At 42.3% G+C, this 21,862-nt stretch overlaps 1 protein-coding gene across 2 annotated transcripts in view; it reads right to left on the bottom strand.

The window, feature by feature from the left end:
* Positions 1-21,862, bottom strand: part of LOC113014793 (MTSS I-BAR domain containing 1) — a 69,477-nt gene that overhangs the window by 40,591 nt on the left and 7,024 nt on the right. For both annotated transcript variants that reach the window (XM_026156526.1, XM_026156527.1), the window contains exons 2-3: positions 16,055-16,116; positions 14,400-14,473 (exon numbers count right to left, since the gene is read on the bottom strand). In XM_026156526.1, the coding sequence (XP_026012311.1) occupies positions 14,400-14,473; positions 16,055-16,116 (136 nt within the window). The remainder of the gene's footprint in view (positions 1-14,399; positions 14,474-16,054; positions 16,117-21,862) is intronic.

Here is a 21,862-nt window from a genome sequence, read left to right as displayed (position 1 = left end):
CAGTTTCAAGGTCAGCATCCTGTACACTTTTAAAAGCTTTGTTTTCAAGCCTTAAAGTGACGTGCACAATTTCACTCACTTTCTCGATTTCTGAGCCAAAAGTGACGAGAGGGTGGAGTCATCAACCAGCTTTGTTAGCAAGCAAACTATGAGTGCTAGCGCTAATTAACATACCAATAAAATCCCAAGAGAACCTAAATCCTAAAAGAACTGAAGCACTAGACTTCTTGATCAAAAGAGGCCACACCCCAGACTATCTTTAGGCTCCTTCACACCTTATACAGGTGAGTCAAAAACATTCTGCTCTGTTCAGTTGAAAAGAAAGGAACAATTCAAAGAACAAAACCATTTTTTGTAGTAGTCTTAATTTTTGCGTTGGATATTTTAAACACAGGAGTCAGTGGCCACCGACTCACTTTTAGAGACAGCCTCAAGTGGCCATTAGAGGAACTGCAGTTTTTGGCACTTTAGTATTGGCTCCTTGTGTTCTCATTGTTTCAGAACTTGTAATTAAACTCTGTAAAAATCTGATGACTGTGTTTTCAAATGGTTTGATAGTATTTGACAGTCTTGTCAACATGCACAAAACAGGCATTTCAATAACCTCTGTATTATCCAAAAACTGTGCTTTAGTTAAACATACATTAAGGGTACTCACACATCTGCAGTGGAATGATTCATATATATATATATATATTATATGAGGTACAATCTATTAATAATAATGTGCACAAATTATTAAAACAAACGACATTTGGACTGCTTCTACTCCCCAGTAAAAATCGTTTATGGATGCCAGATTATTTTAGGCATAGAAATCCAAACTTCCCTTTCAGCTTTTCCACTTTCACTACAAAAACCTGTAATTACATTCATTAGTGGGAAGAAATGAGATGTGCTCTGTGCCAGTGTGCAGAGTGTTGGCCCAGTTCAAGCAGCACTCCAAACGAGATGCATGGTTTTCACCAGGCACCGATGAAAAATGGCTTCTCCATCTGTGCACGAGCAGCTTATCGTCCCTAAAACGGTCTAACTAGAAGGCGCTGTTACAAACGCTTGTTCCAGCTGCTAAACATCACCACTCATTTATATCACCAGGACGTACAGGTAACACATCCCTGCACGGGTCTGTTTGCGGTCTCTCTGTGCACATGTTTCTTATAGAGGTTCACATTCTGCGTGACGTCAAAGCAGGCAGCTGCTGCTGTTGCCGTGGTGATGCCATACCATAATGAAGCCCTTTAAGACCACACGCTGCTGCTCCTGCTGCTGGCAGTCACTGCAGCTCTGCTCTCACATTAAAGCAGGAACACCTGGGGCCTCGCTTTGTGATCAGATTTCTAATTCAGTCATTATTGCAATTGAAGCACAAATTTAACCCATTTAGTCGACTTTTATCCCCAAAACCAGTTTCCTACCATCTCGGAAAGATGTCATTTGAGTCCTTTAATACTGAAAAGAATGCAGGAATATCCAAGTGGGCATCTTGTGCAATGCTTTGGCACACGAGCCTCATTTCCAGTGCTGATTATTACTGGTTTTAATTTACCGCCATTAGTCCAAACGGATGGCTTTTATTTTGCCAGATAAAAACCATCCGTGCTTTCAGAGTTTTAGCTCAGCACAAGAATATCTACTTGCTCAGAGTTCCAAAGTCTTTGTGTAAAGCTGTGTTATTAAGAAGAGAAAACAAAACTAAAGGAGTATTGTTCCGCTTTCTGTCTGCTAGACTTTGACTAAAACAAGTCGAGGCTAAGTGTCAACCTGCAGGCTGAAAAATGAAGCCGACTCGTGCTAAAAACTGAACTTTCTCCAGTAGAGATGATTTAATGATGGATAAGTAAGAACAAAGAACTCAGGCATTTGAAGCAAATGTAGGAGCTCATATAAAAGCTCTTCTTCCTCCATCTGCCTGCAAGTGTTCGAGCAGTAAAAGCGTCCGACTCCGAGAGTGATCGTATCCTCAGAGCTTTAGGCTGCTCACAGTTATTAGAGGTGCCGTTATAACCACTATTCATTGTCTACTAAATTACTATGGCAAAAATATTTACCAGTTTCTTACATGTCCTGTAGTTCTGATTTTAACCACTAGGTTTTTCACTGCTGAGAGTTCCTCTAATGCACTGTTTCACAATCTTTTGGAGCCACGGCACATATTTCACATTAGCTCACACAGCACACCACCAAACAACAATGTCACAAAAAGCATATTGATATGCGCAGCAGGTATAGCAGAACTGGCTGGTTTGCCCCCAGTATACCTTTTTGCTTTCTTCTGACCACCACTCATGCTGGGCCTTCATCTGGCTCAGAATTTTCTCCAGGACCAGGTCAGACCCACTACTTTTTCTTTTCATATATTTATCTCTTGTTATTTCGCGCTGCATCGTCTTAAAGCAAGACTATTATGTAATTTCTTCTTTGTCTTCTGTTTTATTGTCAGTTGGCAACCCGTTTAATTAGAGCAGGTAGTTGCACTGCCCTCTAGTGGAAGAGGATGTCATCGTTCTGCCCGTTACTTGCTTAGAGTACTAATCAGGTGGAACCAGATAATCTTCCACATCACACCTGATCATTTCTCACGGCACACTGATGTGCCGCGGCACAGTGGTTGGGAAACGCTGCTCTAATGGATACTTGAAGCTCGCTCCAATAGTGAATCAATGCCCAAAGGTTCCCATGTTTAAATCGCCTACAGCAGAAATTCAACATGTTGATAACCAGGTGCAATGAGAGTTTTGGTGTTTCCTCGTTTGTGACAGCTGTACTGTGGATTCTTTTTAATTTAACTTACATTTTTCAAAGATTTAAATGGTAAATGGTCTGTATTTATATAGCGCTTTTACTAGTCCCTAAGGACCCCAAAGCACTTCACACATCCAGCCATCCACTCATCCACACACTGGTGATGGCAGCTACATTGTAGCCACAGCCACCCTGGGGCGCACTGACAGAGGCGAGGCTGACGGACACTGGCAACGGTGTCTTGCCCAAGGACACAACGACCGAGACTGTCCAAGCCGGGGCTCGAACCGGCAACCTTCCGATTACAAGGCGAACTCCCAACTCTTGAGCCACGATCGCCCTGTAAATTTAACCTCATGTCTGATGATTAAACGTCACTGAACTGGGCTAAATGCTATGATTGTTGTGCTGGAGCCATCTGAAAGTCCATGCTGTCTCCTAAATATGGTCACTTCTGGTAATCAAAAGTCAACCTAAAGCCTAAGGCTTCAAAATGCACAAAAACAAAAAACAAACAATGAGTTTAAAAAAATAATCGAGACCGAGCTCTCGTTTCGTCTGTCGTTCTTGTTGGGTTATGACTTTGGCCCAGTACTCTGGCTTCACTGGCTTTTTGGATCTCGTTGAAACTGTTCAGTCCAGGACTAAAAATAACAGGACAGGGTCTTGACTACTGTGACATGACTGGACTGGGATGATTTACAAAGTGGCTTTGGCCAGAACATTTCCGAGACTCTCTCTAGTCATTTATCTACTCCCTTTAGCAGTGTTTGAAATACCACACGGTATTTTTAATTCCCCGAACCTCTCTCCAATGACCCTCCATCTCTTCTTTTGTCAACACCTGACAAGTTTGGGCATTTCACACAAGAAGATGATGTCAGCTTTGAGTTCCAGCTACTTTTCCAGTTGGCTGGGAGGATTACCACTTAACAGCCCAACCTGTCCAGATTTCTGTTCCCTTTCTGAGAAAAAGCACCATCGAAGCTTCTGTGGTTATCACATTACATGTTATACTGTGATCAAGAGGGAAGAAAAAGGCAGTTAAAAAGACAAGAAGTAGCACGAAGTTCAGAGATTTCAATTTGTTCCCTTTAAATATCCTCACAGTCAGCAGGCAGGCTCATACCAAGAGCCAAAACAGTATTAGGCTCATAAGCAGCAACATGTCACGGCCTACACTTCTGAACGTTTGACCTCTGCGGTGCAGAAACCTCAGAGCACAGGATATACAACACTGCTGTAACTTGGCTGCTGGGATGGTGAGTTTGGAGCAGGAACAGAGGAACAGGCAGTTTGGTTTTACAGTAACGCGAACACTCCAACTCCAGCTCACTTCAACCTGCTGACATCATCCCACTCCGTATAATATTTCTTGTGATGTCTGTTTATGAAACACGACCTTGATGCTTTTACTGTTTTCCAGAGAACATTTCTGGAGTCTTTGTTCTCACTGTAAAGGACACTTTGGTGCTTTTAGTAGTAGTGCAAGTCAGCAGTGGGATAATTCACTCAAATCCCACGTGACGGGACGCTCACGTGGAAATGTTTGAGTTTGCGATGGTGCTTTTAATCCAACTTAAGATGAAATATCAGTGCTAAAAATACAATCCTACTGGAAACACTTCTGTCTGTGAATGATTCAAGATATTTTTCAAAATTTAGCCGCAATTAATTAAAAACAGAAAGATTACAAAAAAGGTTTCGCAGAAAATAATGATTAAAAGAATCGATCCTGAGTCCCACAGTGTGAGTGCTGCCTTTACCCGTACTTGTTATGTGAAATGATGCAGATAATCATGCTGCGAGTTTAGTGAGTTCATGTGATGCAAGTTAAAGATTTGTGTCATATTTAAATTTCTACCATACCGTGGCTCCATTTATTTGTATTGCAGTGTGACTGTAGCACAGTAGTCTGCAGAGATTCACACGTGAAAGAGCGATAACACAACAAATAAAACATGAGCTCGGTGAGAGTGCGACTCTGATGCACGAATTCATTTTTAATTTTACAGACATTTGGATGTCTTGAAGTATTAATTATTGATCACAGAGGGATTCATGTTCTCTGATTAGCTTCATAAAAAATTTAAACAGCAATCTCTAATTTTAACCATTTTGATTCCTTTTTCTTTATTTATTTTTTAAAGCACAGTGCTTGCTGTGCGGTGCAGCTCTGATTTCCTGCAGGATCCTGATGCAGGATCCTGATGTATGAGTGAAAAACCCATGAGATGAGATCAAGTGTGGCAACTACGAGCAAATAAGTGTATTTACTCTCTCAACATTTTCAGGGTAAGCTTCTTACTCGTTACGCTGACGATGGATATTTACTTACTCCCCGAGTGTCTCTACTGATGCTATGAAGTGCAACCCTGCAGCAAGAGAAGCACATCGAACAGTTTTTATCATTTCACATCAGTTCGGTTACTCTTGTCTACCACAGCTAGCTGAAGGACAGCGGCACAAGCAAAAGTAGCCCACAGAGCACTTTTTCCACACGTTTTTAAGACTGAACCTTGGTGTCAGTAACAGCTGCAAAATGTAGAAGACCACCAGCAAAGTTATGTGGAGGCTCTTGTCCCAGAGGAACCTACCCGAGGGATTAATAATGTGCTACCACTGTACCTTTTGCAGGCAATTATTCACATGGACACTAGAGGGCGCTGTAAGTTGTAACTTGCAAATTACCCAAGATTTCTTTTTTTTCGTCTGCTATCACCAACCAATGTAGCCTTCAGCAGCGATGAGGACTGGAAGGGTCACTTCTTTCTAAATGCACAGGCTCAGGTTTGAGTTTGCATGAAGGCGACTGCGTGCAAAGGTTTTTGTTTTTATAAACCTTTTTTTTTTTTTTAAATGCATATAAACCCAGCTATAGTCCCTAACATTCACTGATTTCTTAAACTCAGTTGAGATTTCCTGTAAATGTGGAAAAAAATGCTGAGCAAGGACTTTAATTTTGGTTAAACGAAAGTTTGAGTCCGAGTTCTGGACCTCTATGTGACCTTGAAGAAAACCCTAAAAATGCTGGCATGTGGACACTGCAGATATGACATCATTCACCTGCGCCTCAGATGATATCATTAAACAACGAGCTGCCAAAGAAGGCCATCTGCTGAGGACTCAACCCCACCAACACACACACACACACACACACTGCAGATACTGACTGCAGCGACCACAGGGATTCACTTCATTACGTTCTCTCTAGAGCACGACGTTTTCAACTTGCACAGACAACTGCTGAACAATTACACAAGCAGCCCAACAGGTAAGATCATTTTCCTTTTATCTGGTCAAATCTACGACAGAAATCATGTTTGTACAATAAAACAGACTAAAAACAAGAAGAATCACGAGACTACAGGCCAGCAGTTCACCGTTTTTCAAGCATACCATCACCAACACAACTGGATCACGTTCAGATTCAGCTCCGTATGTGACAGTTTCTCTAAAGCATCCTTTGGCAGCAGCAGCTGAAGCTCGTGGTTATGCTGGTGACATTCAAGGAAACTAATTTATGGAAATAATGTGATTTGTGAAGAACAAAAGGTCAAACCCTGAACCTGCAGAATAATGTCATTATGCAGGTGCCTCCGGTGCTGCTGGAACATGTTACATTACTATGGTTGCCCAATAATATTGCTCAGTTTTTTAAATGACTTATAATAATAGCTTACTGAATAGTTCCCAGCAGCAGCACTTGATAGACGTTTAGTTGTGCACTTCCTACCATCATAAACATCATGTGACTGCTTATGTTTTGCTTTTATAAACATGTTTGTTTGATTTGGTAAAACTGCCAGAACTTCACTGAAAAAAAAAAAAATGGTGACAATTTGAACCCAGTCAGTAAAAAATGACAATAATTCACTTTAAAAATAGCAAAACGAGCACCTACACTATAAACCTGTCTACAGTAAACAACGTTAAAACAAAAATACAGACATTACAGTCCTGCTTAGTGAAAACAAATACAACTATACAATATATTACAGCATATTCATGCAAAATTAAACTTTATGGTAAAATTATCTGTAAAAAATTTTGATAGTCGACTAATCAGATCATGCATCCATTGGACGTAAAACGTACAGCTGCTCGTATATAACTATCATTAGCTTACAGCTTGAAGTGTTTAAGCTATGTGCTAACTAAAAATAAAGACAAGATGATAGTTTATTAAATTTTAATGAAATTTGCAGATTGTTTCGGTGAAGTTTAATAAACTCCTTGCTATCTAAAATATAACAGGACACCGGAGTAAATTCTCGAGCATCTCACACTTCTGATAATCAGCTGTCTGCTTGACGTTTATTCAGCTGTGTAAAAACTATAACTTTAATCTCAGCCAAACTGATTTACTCAGGAACAAATAAAATACTGAAAAAAGCCAAACAACAATATTTTTAAGTTATCTAAGTGACTCATATATCATGTTTAACCTGAGTAGCGAAAGACGGCGGTGGGTTTGAAAACGATTTGCCGGGAGTCCGGTGTTCTCACGGCTCTAATGAGCCTCGCCCCGGGCTCGCTATCGACCTGGTGGGTAACAGACGTCTCGGAGCGCTTTTGAAAATATGCGGTGTCTTGATAAACTGAGCAGATATTTGAGGTTTACACAGCTGAAAATATGTTAAACGTTTATTTTATGACCCAGAAAGAATAATAAGAGTAATATTAAAACTAACTAGCTGCCGCCATTGTTGACTACTGCGCTGGGCTGCGCTATGAATTCTGGGACAAAGCTTCTTCTTCTTCAGGGTTTAACGGCAGCTGGCATCCTTGTACATGCAGTGCTGCCATCTTCTGTTTCAGTCCGTTATTACACTCTTAAATCCTGCTACTTATTCCTGCGTCTTTTGTGATCTTACAAAGCTTCAAACGACGCGTCGACTATTAAATCAGCCGTCGACGATTTAAATAGTCGACGTAACTGTGACTAGTCGACTAATCGTGGCAGCCCTAGTTAGAACTGTCCAAATACTTCTGCAACCTTAGAACTGAGACTGTTCTTCAAAGGGAACTCCAACATCTCGAGGCTGTTTGGTAAAAAAAAAAAAAAAGTCTTCTGCTGCACCTAGTTAGTAAATGCTGAACTAAATTTTACTTTAGTAACAGTACGGTTACGATCTAAACCTGCATTTTTCTGGAGTACCCTGGGTCTTTACACCCACACAAGCAAAAAGCAAAGCTACAGTTAACACACTAAACAGAGATCTATGCATTTTCTGACGTATATGTTTGAGTAACTGAAAGCCTGCTTGGAAAATAATCAAATACATTTCGTTTCATTACAATCCTGGAGACTTTTCCTCTTTTTTTTTTTTTTTTTTTTTTAAATATGGGGGAAACGCTGTAATCAAATGTTTCAGACAATATTCAGGCTAAGGCCCTTCATTATTTAACATGACAAACATATTAAAGTCAAAGAAATGCTCTTACCAGTTTCTACAGGAGTGTTTTTATTTCACCCAGAAAGTGAAACACTTGAAACTACAAATCTCATCTTTGAGGGTTTCTGGCATGTTTTTGCAGAGCTCCCTGTTTGAACCCTGAGGTACCACGGCACTGATAACCACGAGCCGCTGTGCTGCCCTTCAGTTGTTTACCCAGTCTGAACTGCAACCACATCTAACGCCAGCGGGATGACCCGAAAACACTTGGTGAGCTAGACCTCATCACCGAGCATCAATTCAGGACCTCACCGATGCTCCTGCGGCTGCACGTCTCCAGGTACAACATCTGGAGGAGTGACAGCTGTTGCAACAGCTGATCTGGAGTGAGATCAGAGGTGGTTCAAAGAAGCTGCGGTTGACTGATTTGTTCTCATGTTGTTGTAATTGTAAAGCCAGACGATGCTGGGATTTGTGTCCTTTGGAAACTCAACATTGGGAATTTTTACCCTTCGGCTTAACCAAAACCAGCCAAACACACTGGGAATGTTCTAACCCAAACAACATCTGGCCTTTACTGCCTTTGGTGGCTCATAAGCTCCTGTAGTTTTTATAGCCGACAATTAGGTTGCCGACTGGATACGGATGCTCTGACAGCGTGTCAGCAACGGATTTAATGCAGTCAGCAGACAATCGGTCTGTGAGCAGACTTCAATCTGGAAGTAGTCCCGAGCTTTGCTGATATCGTTTTTCACATAACCAAGTAACCTTTCTAAGCAGGGAGCATTTCCATAGGCTACATGTTCCTATGTTAAACCTGAAGTCTTTTTAACATCTTTCCATTTCTCCTCATTTTCCTTCAATTCGTTGTCTATTTTGTCTCAAATTTCATCTCCTCTCCTTTCTTCTCCCTCTCATCACAGTCCTTCCTGCCCTCTTCTCCTGCTCTGTCCGATCCAGTTACCAGGTGTTTACATACTGACACGGCCCTGGAAAAAAGAAAAAGCGACACAGCTAACCGAACCTTTAAGGACATCATTGTCCCTGGCAGCAGGTTGTTATGGCAACCACACCAACACACTATGAAGTAGGGAGATGGAGGTCGACACCAGCTGCACCTCATCTCCACGGCGATGTTAGTGTTAGAAACAATAAAGGAAACTGTTCAAATAAAGTATTATTAGTAAAGCGCTATACAAATACAGGCCATTTATTATTATCACAAAAAAAGTTCTGTTTTTACTGTAACAGCTTTTATCTTAACGTCCCTCATGTCACAAAAAGAAGTAACTCCTTATTTTCACATATGTGGTATACTGTACATGGTACAGGCTGAAGCTCATTGTGTACCTGCTTTTTAGAAATGAATAAATTCATAACAATAATAATTAAAAAAAACGATAATAACTCAATTTTGCTTTAGTGAGTGACTGATCTGTTGGCAAATCCAGTAACCTGAGGATATCACCCTCAATATTACCACCAGAATGCAACAACACCATCAAAGCACATAAAGGGAACAAAACAAAAGGTCACACTTCATTATGGTTTTTTAATAATGGAAACATTAAAGAATATAATGACTCAGCTTAAACAGCACAAATGTTGCCTACACATGTGATACTATAGGACAAAACAACCAACCTGCAGGGACAGTTTGGTTGTGTCCCCACAGACTGCAGAAACACCTGTGGATCAATTCACAGGTGTACATAAAAGATGGACAAAGCTTCTGGACAAAGCATTAAACCTGCAGTCTTTTTAATGGCCAGCAGGGGGCGATTAATGCCGTTTTAATCAGAAGTCCGACTGTGGCCCATAGCTATCTATGAGAAAATGACACTTTAGTTCACTGATTTACGAGTAAAGCAAATGTTTTCCTGGTGAGATTATGGTCTCAATCACTCGTGTCGAGTCTTCATTAACGCAGCACAAAGCTCATTTTGTACAATACAATCCCATTTTGCCATCAGTACAAGAAGCAAAGCTTCAGGGCGAGAATTTGACTTCTGATTAAAACAAAAATTAGACAGCAACAGACAAAAACTGAGCCCAGGTCTTTGAACCTGTGTGTACACAGCCTCTGCACACTCTGTCATTTCCATGATTCCCAGTCAGTCTGTGCAACGAGCCGTGCAATGATTACAGATAGCAGAGAACCTGTCTAGATTTCCCTCCAGGGTGTAAAAAGGATGAAGGAAAACCTTCATGCCCACTGTGGGCTCACTAAGAGGAAACAGTGGAGCAGTTCCATTTCTCCTGAGGGACTAATCAACTGATCTACAACAGCACATCCAAATAAATGTAAATACATGGGAATACATGAAAATCCAAATGATAGCGGAGACGACTTCTGATAAGACGACTGAAGGACGGATAAGATAAGAAGAGATAAGCAGAGACAGACGGGGGCAGTTAGAGATGCTGCATCTGCTGCTCAGCCTGAATTCTGCAGTGATTTCCATCTTGTTGCCATGAGCAATAGCAGCAGCAGCCGGCTGGACACGACAGCCAACGGCCTCCCGCTCCTCTCCACCCCTCCACCTTTCTCCCAATCACCATCTGCCCTCTACCTCCTTCTCTCCGATTTTCCTCTACTCCCCATCATCAGAGTATTTGAACTTGCTGTAATTTTCCCCAAATTACAATCCGTACTCGCCTTGGTTGAACACAGCTTCCATCTATTCCTCTAATTTCACCCCTCTTCTATCCATGTGTCTCCATTAATCTAGAAATGCAGGGGATAAGGGTGAAGCTGGGAATATCGATAGGACCAAGAGTTCATTTCAATAAATCACAGCTATCAGAGCAGGATCACTGCAGCTTCCATTAAAGATTAAAACCAACATGAAAGCTGTTCTTCCTGATTCTTTATAATGCTCCTCATCACACATCATTTCATTTAGTAAGATTTACAATGATAACAATAAAATAACGCATTAACACACTAGGCCCTAATGACTATTAGGCTTATACGTTTGGCATTAGTTCAACCACAAAACAATTTCCTTTTTTCCATGCTCGTTCTATTTTTGGACATGTTACAGAGGTTTGGAGAAAACCTGTATATCCCATGTTAAATGCATTTGTCTTTATCAGTGAGTCACATGACGCACAGAAACATGACCTCAACAATAAAAACGAGTCTTAAACCTCAAACAGAGCCATTGTGTGGGTGTGGGGAAAAAATAGAACAACCCGAAGATGTGCTAAGCTAGTTCTACCAACAAATGCTTTTATTTCATTCAATTTAAGTTTAGAGATATATTTCAAAAACAAAAATAACTTAATGTGATGTATTTGATGCTACAGCCACATTGGGGAAAGCAGCGGCTGCAGACCAGGCGCTGCCTGACGGGGCCACAGAGCCTAGCTGTGATAATTATCATCACCTGTCAGAAAGACACCGTGTTAATATATGTTCAGTATAAAATATATGAAACCAGCTGTGGATGCTGAAGTCTGAGGTTGCGAGGCGGGGCTCTACAAACCTAACTGCCCCAACAGTTACCAATAATTCAACATGTAGCTCCAGGTGTACACGCATGCGCGCGCGCGCGCGCACACACACACACACACACACACACACACACACACACACACACACACACACACACACACGTACAGAGTGCCTGAATCATCAAGACAGTGACTGATCGTTTCCTCTGCTACTGTTGTCATTATGACAGCGAGTCGCCTCAACAGGAAGCTGGCCGGCATCCAGCCCTAAGGATGCATAAATACACACAGACACACACAGAACTGTGCAAAAGTCTTGAACCAACTTTCAAATGAGAAGTGGATTATTAAGTGCAAACATGAAGGCAAGAACCGAGTTTGTAGAATTCTAACAACCTTACGTGCGGTACTTTAGCATTCATAATTTCATCCCGTTTTGAAAATCTCCAACACCACTAGATTAAACGCAGCCCCATCATGACACAGCCTCCACCGCATTTTACACACGCTGTAGACCATCATGGCCACGCCTCTCTCCTGACCTAAAGTAGTCTGGCTCACTGGAAGCAAAATATAAATAAATCGCTGGACTCGAGACTTTTGAACAGAGATGGATCTCCTCAGAACGACAACAATAAAGAGTCGTGCTGAACAAGAAAACTAGAAAGCATGGTATACACACACAATCTCACAAACGTGCCCATAAAGGCCGCCTCCTTCACTTAATCAATCCAGGAAGCAACCACCATTGATGTTACAGTCCAGTGATCATGAAGACAGCAGCCTCTGATCATTTGTCAATAGCAGAAAAGTAAAAATCAATAGAAAGCGTGCAGCCAGCTTCAAAAACAGCAGCACAGAATGCTGGGACCTCCTGCAGTTTGTTGACTGAGGAAGAATAAATCTGAAGCTTCAGGATGCTTTTATTTCTCCGGCTCTTTTCCTAAGTTTGCAGTCAGACTTGTTGCTGTTTAAGCTGCTGAGGACTTTACATTCTGCTGACACTTCAGAGATACTTCAGTGGTTGATGAGTAAAACAAGAACAACCAAAGTGTTGACGAACTTAATCACCAATCAGACTTTAACAAACATCTCTAGGAGTTCTCACACAGACACCTTGATGGTCGCCCTCTGGAGCAGCTGTGTGTCAGCTGAATGCTTCCTGAGAGCAGTAATGAAGGCTGTGTGCGTGGGAGTGTTTCCACTTTCAGCTCAGCTCTTTCTGTGATTCCTCTCCATCTTCTCTCCCTTTTTTCCTCTCATCTCTGTGCAAGCATAAGCAGATTCATAAAGCCCCGGGAAATGTTTCGCTTCCTGTCTTTCGCTCTTCTTTAAAGCACTTTAGTGGTCTCGCAGCGGCCCACTCGTCTGCTGTGAACCTGGACTCTCGCTCTCGGCTCCTCTTTTAGTTGTTGCTGGACAAAAACTTTTGGCTAAGCAGTTTTTAGCTTTCATGCTCCGAGCTGCTGAGAAAGTGTGAGTCTTTAACTATGTTTAAAGAAAACCTACGACCTCTCAGGGCCCTGTCCTGGTCCCAGCTCCCCGCCTTTCATCCATTTTTATTTGATTTATTTAAAAACAATGCAGCTCTTCTTTATATTCCAAGTGTTGCTGCGGCTTTTACATCACTAGCCTTTTGCTCTTCTCTGTGGACTCTGTGCCGGACACCTCTGCGTCTACAATAATAACCCACTAAGCACGGATGCATTTCATATATAACAACAACATTTTGACTGAAAAACCAGGCTTCTCCTGTTTGATTCCTCTTGGCTGACAAACAGCCAATAAATAAAGTAAGATTTTATTGTCCTCTTGGAAATTTCATTTGTGTTCTTGTGGTAACTGTCAGGTAAACGCAACCGAGAAGGCATCACAACACACTAACAACAGAATGCTCCATAACAACAGCAGCAACAACAATAAGAATCAAAGCTCATGCAGCATTACAAGCAACACACACACACACACGTCATATCGCCTGGATTTCTTGGACCAACATATGCTCGAAGGTGAAAGATCTCCAGGTAGGAAAGTTCACAAAGGCGGCTTTAAACCTTCGTCCTGATGAGAGAAACTCGTGTCACCATGAAAAGGTTGCAATACGTCACTCTCCACTCCATAAATAAAGCTGAGGATACAACACGCCACTGTGGGGCCTCAGTAATAATGAAAGTAGATGAGAACACGGCGTTTAATCCAACCCAAAGGATTCATCTGATGCTCATGCTGTGCACCTTCAGCTGTATAACCACTGCATAAGGATGCGTCTTCTTGTAGCTAAATGCAAATGAAAAGTCCGGAAACAGCACGTGCACATTTAAGATTGAAATCTCTTTTTCAGGACAGACCTGACCAAGAGGCACAGCAGAAATTACAAACACAACACATAATATGATAGTAAGCATCACTTGGTCCAGATGACCGTACATATAAAACAGCATCCACTGCACTCGTCTCTCTTTTATATGCAACAAGCCAAAGCTGCTGCTGTCAGTCCTTCTACAAGCACACCCTGTTCCCTGCAGGTTATATCTGCACTGTGCTCTCTAACAACATTATGGTTTGATTAAAGGCCCCAAAGAGCCACAATGATGAATGTCAGAGAACTGAACAAATAGCTAATGGATACGGTAAGAAATACGACCAGTACTCTTACCGACATCTTTACTACGATAACCAGCAGCTGCACCTGACTCTGTTCACTCGATTCTTTAAGTACTATCCTCCTGACAGTGTGCCTGCTACCAGGACCAGGACTTTGGTCCCCATAAGGGCTGCACCTCGTCCCCATCTTACCTCGGCTGTTAGTTGCCAGGTCGGCCACCTTCTGAAAGGCATCCAGGAAGGCTGCTACAGCGACAACCGTCGTCCTGAAAGACACAAAACAGGAAGTAGAAACACAGAAAAAGACGTTTCTATTCATTAATTCTTTCTTGATGGCTTTTTAATTTTTTATTGGAAAAAAATTATGTTAAACTCATTTGATTTGTTCTTTGTGTTTTTAATATCATGTCATCACTCAGCTGATCTGTAGCAACAAAGCTCCCCGTCTTTCTAAATTCAAATCAGGCGCAGCACTTTGAACTCAAGTAATCAGTCTTAAAATGCGACATATGCTCTGACTCATCATCAGGGAGAGAAACTATTTCAAATGTGCAAATTCATAATTCTGCACCTTTGAAACACTGAGACAATCCCCCCACAGAATAGATGCAGGGTGAGGAAGAGGACGAAGGATCGAGTCATTAGCAATCAGCTTTGACCTCTGATGACCTCTGTCCCAGGACAGAATCTCTGGAGGCTCAGTGCTGATCCATCTCGCTGATAATGACTTTATGGTGGCATCATTAATCTCTGTCAGCCACAGAAGGTTAATTGAGTTGTTTGTGTGTGTGTGTGTGTGTGTGTGTGTGTGTGTGTGTGTGTGTGTGTGTGTACACACAGTGTATGTGAAGGCAGTCATTGCTGGTTGGTTAATGGCTGAAAAGTGTAAGTGAGTAAACATGTACGTGTGGAGACTTTGTCAAGGCTCAAGTGTGTGGTTTTTGTGGTCTGTGTGTGTACATGTTTCTATTGATGGTGGCAACCTTCAGCCGTGCGTGCGTGTCAGGACGTCAGGGATGAGGTGACAGGAGAGGTGAGCCTGACATTTAGACACCTAATGAAGCAGACTGATTGGATGTTCAGGAGCTCAGGTTATGCACACTCTCAGGATGTGGGTACGCTTCCTTTTATCTTAAGGTTAAAACAGCAATGAATATGATTCTCTATGTATAAATAATCAATATAAAACAGCTCAATGAGGATACAGAGACCCAAAAGTTTTGCATTTCTGAAACTAAATAACCTTCTTCATAAACCAATGAGAAGCCACAGTTTGGTGCTACTGGACCGATTCTGAGAAAGTTCGTGTAAATGCTCTCAGAGCAACACAACAAGAGCAACTTCTGCACTGAACACAATCGCTGTTTTCAGGAAGCTGATCAAACACGTTGAACAGATAAGATAGTGACACATTCATCAGTACTCTGCACTTTATTGCATGATTGCATGAATTGAGACTTGCATGTTTTGCAGGATTTCCTGCTTTATTTTTTACTTTTTGTCTCTGGTGCGTTTTTTGTATATTTGTGTTTTCTTCACTTGTTCGCTTGCGTGTTATTTTCAGTTCTTTGATGCTGTCGTTACAGGAGCCAGGCTGGAGAAAACCCTTCAATCTCCTGCTGTGTGTCACCCCGTCTCCTGTCATTGCTCGGCTCCTGTGTGATCTGCGTCTCTGAGTTCTAGGTGCCGTCTCTGATGACAGACTCGGGGCGTCTGAAGATGTGGGCCGGGCCTATGCCAGTGGCTCAACCTCTCGCTCTTCTTTTCCCCTCAAGTAAGTCATTTTTAAACCCTTTATTTGGTCTTTTGTAAATAAACATGTTACGACATGTAATAAGCATTTTTACCTTAGCTGTGACTGTAGTTTGCTGGCCTTGCTGATGAAGTCATCCCAGACGGGGTAACTGCCCTGAAGGAAAAAGAAAGAAAATTATGAGGAAAATATCAAATAATCCACAGTTTTATATCAGTGAAAGCAAAAAATGTGGGGAAGATTTTTTGTCTTACATTTTGCAGCTTTAATTTAAAAAAAATGAAGCTTTGACAAAAGAAACGCATTCAATTAAGACCAATCATCACTTAAAGCCAGAGACAGCAGTGCTATAAACCCAACGTATCAGGTCAGTGTGTCAATAGAAATGATGGGGATGAGATTAATGAGATCTCTATTGCAGACATACTCATTATCATACAGTTGTTCTTCACCCAAAGGTCCCACAGTCTGGGTTATCTGTTAAATATAAATATACAGATAACTCAACCAAACTCAAAACCCACGCACGCCTCTTCAGGTTCCAAACACATAAATCCTGAGAATCAGACACAGCAGTTAACAAACAGACAACAAGGAGACAGATCAATACGACCGATCCATATCTCCCTCCAACCACCCACCCATCTAGGAGGAGGCCAAACAAGCGCCCCCAGGCATGCAAATACAGTAGGTCTGCTGCCTGGGTGTAGCAGGACTGAGCAGCCAGTCGCTGCGACGGATGCGTGTTCAGAAAGTAGGCCGCATGGAGGGAAACACCGAGCCACTGCAGCCAACCACAGCGAGACAAACCAGGCTACGCTTCTAATGTCAGGAGGAGTCTCCTGATGCCTTCAGGATGGGTGGAGCTTCTTTCTTTTTAAACTGCAGCGACAGATCTGAGCCGTCTTCCCTCACAGGGTTTGGTTGTCTAGACAGAATACTGTCACCAAATTTCAAAATCCTACTGATATATTATGTTGTGATGCTTTATCATTGCATAGTGCATTATTAGTATCACAATGTAGTAAAATATACAAGAAAGGTATGCACACACCTTCAGCCACTAAGCTTTTATCCCAGACTTCATTAAAGTGTCGGGCGACCTGAACCCATACAAAACGTATTTGGTTCTTTCACTATTTTTGATTGCACTAACCCGAAGGATCTCCACAGGGGAACACTGCAGTCCAAAATACAGCAAAACTACCAACAATGTAAACTCTATTCTCATTTTTTGAATTTCATTTTATAGATTTGGTACATTTGACTCAATGGTTCATGTGTCTTGTGTTTTTACAGACTGCTTCTATCTGACCTCCATCATTAGGAAGGCAACACAAGGCTTTAAGACGGTGTCGCTTACTTCTGCACAGGAAGTGGTCCGAATGAGCCAGAACGTCCAATAACTGACTAAACGAATGCACGGCACAGGAGCCGTACATAAAGACCGTGAACGTTTCCACCCTGTGATCCTGTGGAGAGCCGGCACGCCTCCACCTCTCGTCTGCACTTTGTGGGTGCTGCCCCCCCCCCTCCTTTTTTTGCTCCCACTGCTCTTCTCACGGTGCAGCTGAGCTGGGTGTGTTCAGCCTTCCTCTGATTGTGAGAGAGATGCCGAGCGTCATTGCCTGGATTACATTACCATGGCAACCCTGCTGCCGGAGCACCGGTGGCTGCAGAGGGGCTTCACACAGAGAAGGATGCGTGTGAGGAGGGGAGGATCACATGTGCGTGCATCCTCACCCAATCTCACACACAGTTTCTGTGTCACATGTTTGTTTTCTTTGTTTCCTTTCATCCATATTCAACACCTGCATATTTCCTCCCTTTCTCCCCCTCTTCCTCACCCCCCCCCCCCCCTCGTCACACACACATTTATCATATGCACTGTCATGTCCTCTTCCAGCTCTTTCCTACTCATTCATCCTTTCCTCTCTCTAACGCTGTGCACGCACACACGCCCACACCTCATTGCATTCTCTCTATCTCCTCTTGGACACACAGGCGAGGCCAGGGTCGCTGCATCCATCAGTCACTGACGACATAAATTGTCACCGTGGCAACAACCAAAGGTGGCAGCAGCATGCTGGTCCTTCAGGAATCCATCCCTCTGTTTTTTGTATGGCTCTGTGAACACCTGCAAGAGCTTCAAACCATACAATCCTTGCTTGAGTCTTTCTGCTTCTTTAATGTTTCTGTGTAAGGACTGCTACCTCGTCCACAGAGATCACTCACAATTTAAACTGGGGACATCATACAGGCGAAATATCAGGCAGGTAGATGACAGAAAACACAAGGTTGCTTCACCTAATAGATATTTCTTTATGCTGAAAGCTAGATAAACATCGATCCGCCCAACAGACCTATCAAACTGTGAACCTGAGGGACGTTGCGCGCTTATTGGCTAAAGACTTAAATTTCAAGCTATTAGCTACTGAGAATAAGCTGGTTTTTCCCCAGTTCTGAATCTATGTTTCTTCAAAAACAGGTGGAATTAATGCTCATCAGCCTGATTGCTGAGGTCATAAATCAAGTGAGAGCTCAGTTAATTTATCCATAGATGTCTACACAACAACTCCCAGATATCTTTCTGTATCTGGGAGTTGTCCTAAACCGGCTATTACAAAAAATAAAAAAAATAAAAAAAATGTAAAAAAAAAAATAAAAAAAAAATAAAAAATGGAGGTTTAAGGTGTTTATGTCAAATTGGAAGTTATGCCCATCCTTCACATACAGACTGCACAAAATGTTAATCGCAACTTTAATTCAGTCTCTGCAACACACGCTGCAGGTGACTGAGTTCTTTCTGATGACACTACTGCAAAATTACCTCAGACATGTTTCTCTGCATTTATATCATTTTATACAGGCACAAACTGGACAACCAACCAATCTTCCACAACATGTCTTTGGCTGCATCCCAATTCAGGGTCTGCAGCCTTAAAGGCCGCATTTCAAGGCCGATTACGTCACAGCGGCGCGACGAAGGCTGTCCCAATTCAAAGGCTGCTCGAAATGCGGCCCTCAAATGCGTCCTTCATTTCCCTGAATTTTAAGGCTGTGGCAGTGTAGACTTCGTGGCCCAACATATCCCATAATGCATAGCATGGCGGTGGGTGTCGATAATTTTGCCTGAAAAAAAAAAAAAAAAAAACGGCGGCTGAGGGGCGCCCGAAGAGTAAACTTTAAGTAAGTACTGAATATTATGTCACTTATTTATGTGCAAATGTTTAATAACGAAGAACATTAAACATTCCTGTTGGCCACATGTCTGCAAAGTCATGTGACATTAGTGACGTTTGTACTAACTTGGTTTTAAAGCCTTTACTTTAAAATATACGCCGTTCAATAGCTGAGCTTAATCTTACAGAGAATGATCAAAGCTCATGTAGAAACAAACAAATGAACAAAAGATTTTCTCCTTCATTTCTGTCAAACACAGCTGTATGACACGTTTCCAGCTGTTAGTATCATGGTTGCTAGGCAACCTGGGCAGCGCAACAGAGGCTAGACCGTCCCATTTCACAAGCCTCGCACTTCCGGCCTTAGCGGTCTTTGAGTACGCGGCCCTGGTGGACCATTAAGGCTGCGTACTTTAAGGCTGCAGACCCTGAATTGGGATACAGCCTTTATCCTGTCTTCCTTCTCTCTCCCCAACCAATCACAGCAGATGGCCCCGCCCCTCCCTGAGCCTGGTTCTGCTGGAGGTTTCTTCCTGTTAAAAGGGAGTTTTTCCTTCCCACTGTTGCCAAAGTGCTTGCTCATAGGGGGTCATATGATTGTTGGGTTTTTCTCTGAATGTATTATTGTAGGACCTACCTTACAATACAAAGCGCCTTGAGGAGACTCTTGTTATGATTTGGTGCTGTATGAATAAAACTGAATTGAATACTGTATGGTGGATATGTCAGCCCTAATTTCCTTTGTTAACGTTACGCTGGCAGGTGGTAGCAGATTTGCATCTGCACACAATATATGTGCCACACTGATTCGATCTTCTTCAAGTCTCCGAAAAATACAAAAGCAAATGAGTGTCTTTCATTTCTGTGTTACAGGATAAGCACAAAGGGTGCTGCTACTGCTGTTTATATGTTTTTATTATGCTGATTTTCAGTAGTAGTACCTACATTTAATTAAATCAGATGCCAGCCAAGAGTTCACTCCCCACGAGTCAATGTCAGCACCACTACAATAAAACAAAGTGACCCATTTGGCCAAAGAACCAAAGTCAATGCTGCAGCTTTGTCCGTGATGTTTCCATGACAATCCTGACTCACAGACCAGTCTAACCAGCAGCCCGCTGCAGAAAGAGACCAGGCTTATTATAGGTCTGAGGTGATTAAGGCTTCAGTTCAAGACAAATGGCAATTAGCATCAAGCGAATGTGCTCATGTCCATTACTTACACTCCCTCTCTCACACATGAAAGCCTTGTTGTTTAGTAGCAAAAAACACTTTACACACTGATGTCATCACAACATTAATGTTCAGTCTTAGTTTATCTGAGGTTGTTGGGTGGAGAGAGTTGTGTCTACTTGCTAATCAGTGCGTGTGTGCGTTTGTGTATGCGAACGACTGTCTTAAAGGTTTTACTTCTTAAAGTTTATATAACTGAGTAATCAGCCCAATGAATTCCAACTCCATCGCCCTGGACTGCAGCGGGTCCAACCTCCGTGATCACGGGACAGAAGCACACTCCTCACCTGCTGCTGGTTCTGGTGTAATCGTTCACGGGACATCTTTCGAACAGGAGTACTACCTCATATATCTTTGGTGAACAAATATACACACATGCACACCAAACTTGGGGTGACTCTAGCTCAGGAATGGGTCGTCTACCAACTGGAAAGTCAATGGATTAATCCCAGATTCCTCAAGTCCGCATGCTGAAATACCCTCAGGAAAGATACTGAAGCTCAAGTTGCTCCTAATGAATTGCTTGCAGTGTGAATGTTAGAAATCATGTTAGATCAAAGCACTGAATGAATGTGTGTGTGACTGGGTGAGCGCTCGGCTGAGTAGAAAAGTGCCACGCAGGTACCAAACCAAACGACCAACCACCTCTGTTTCAACCCGATTAAAGGTCACTGAGTCAGGACTGATTTGGGAACCACAGGGGGTGGGCAGCATGCACAGGTCACCAGGTCGCTGACTTCTTCTATAACATACAATGCCAAAATGAATCGACCATTTTCCACCTGATAAAACCGACTCCCTCCTCGAGGTCTGTTTTTTTGTCCCGCTCTGGATCGGCTCCGTCTGATTAAGTCTGGGAGTGATTAATCATGACATTATGCATATATATAATATTCCTGAATATTTACATTTATAGATGTAGGTGTGGGTACGGATGTAAGCATGCATGTTTATATCTACAGTATATAGGAGGATAAGGATTATTTTATAGCATTTATTTTTTGTCCGATCTTTCATTTGATGTCTGACTTAACAAATATATATAAATGCACTCATATACTTTATGCGTCACACACACCCACATATCCCTAATATGTCCCCACCCAGTGGTCTAATGGCTCCAGTTTGTTTCTTTATGTGCCCGTCTTGTTTAATTGCTGCGCTGAGGTAAATGCTGTAAAACACGTTAGCAGCAACTTCAAAATGAGATGGAGGGGAAACTAATGAGTTGATAATGGCCTTGCACTCTCATTAATGTCTGACGTCCTTTTTAAAGAATGTCCCGGATTGACTCACATCCATTTATTAAAAAGACACGCAGGAGGAAACTCCTGGAGGCTCGGTCAAAGTCTTCTTCTGCCCTATGAGCTGCTCCTGTGGGCTTGGATCTGCATTATCCTGTTTGGGAAGCTCACTGCTGTCAGGGATTTAAAACCATCAGCTAACCTAACAGGAGTTTTAACATGAAATACTTCGATCTAGTAGCT

The sequence above is a fragment of the Astatotilapia calliptera genome, chromosome 22 (assembly GCF_900246225.1).
Source record: "Astatotilapia calliptera chromosome 22, fAstCal1.2, whole genome shotgun sequence".
Classification (NCBI taxonomy): Eukaryota; Metazoa; Chordata; class Actinopteri; order Cichliformes; family Cichlidae; genus Astatotilapia; species Astatotilapia calliptera.
Note: the sequence above shows the minus strand (reverse complement) of the source record. Positions and strands in the feature narration are given on the sequence as shown.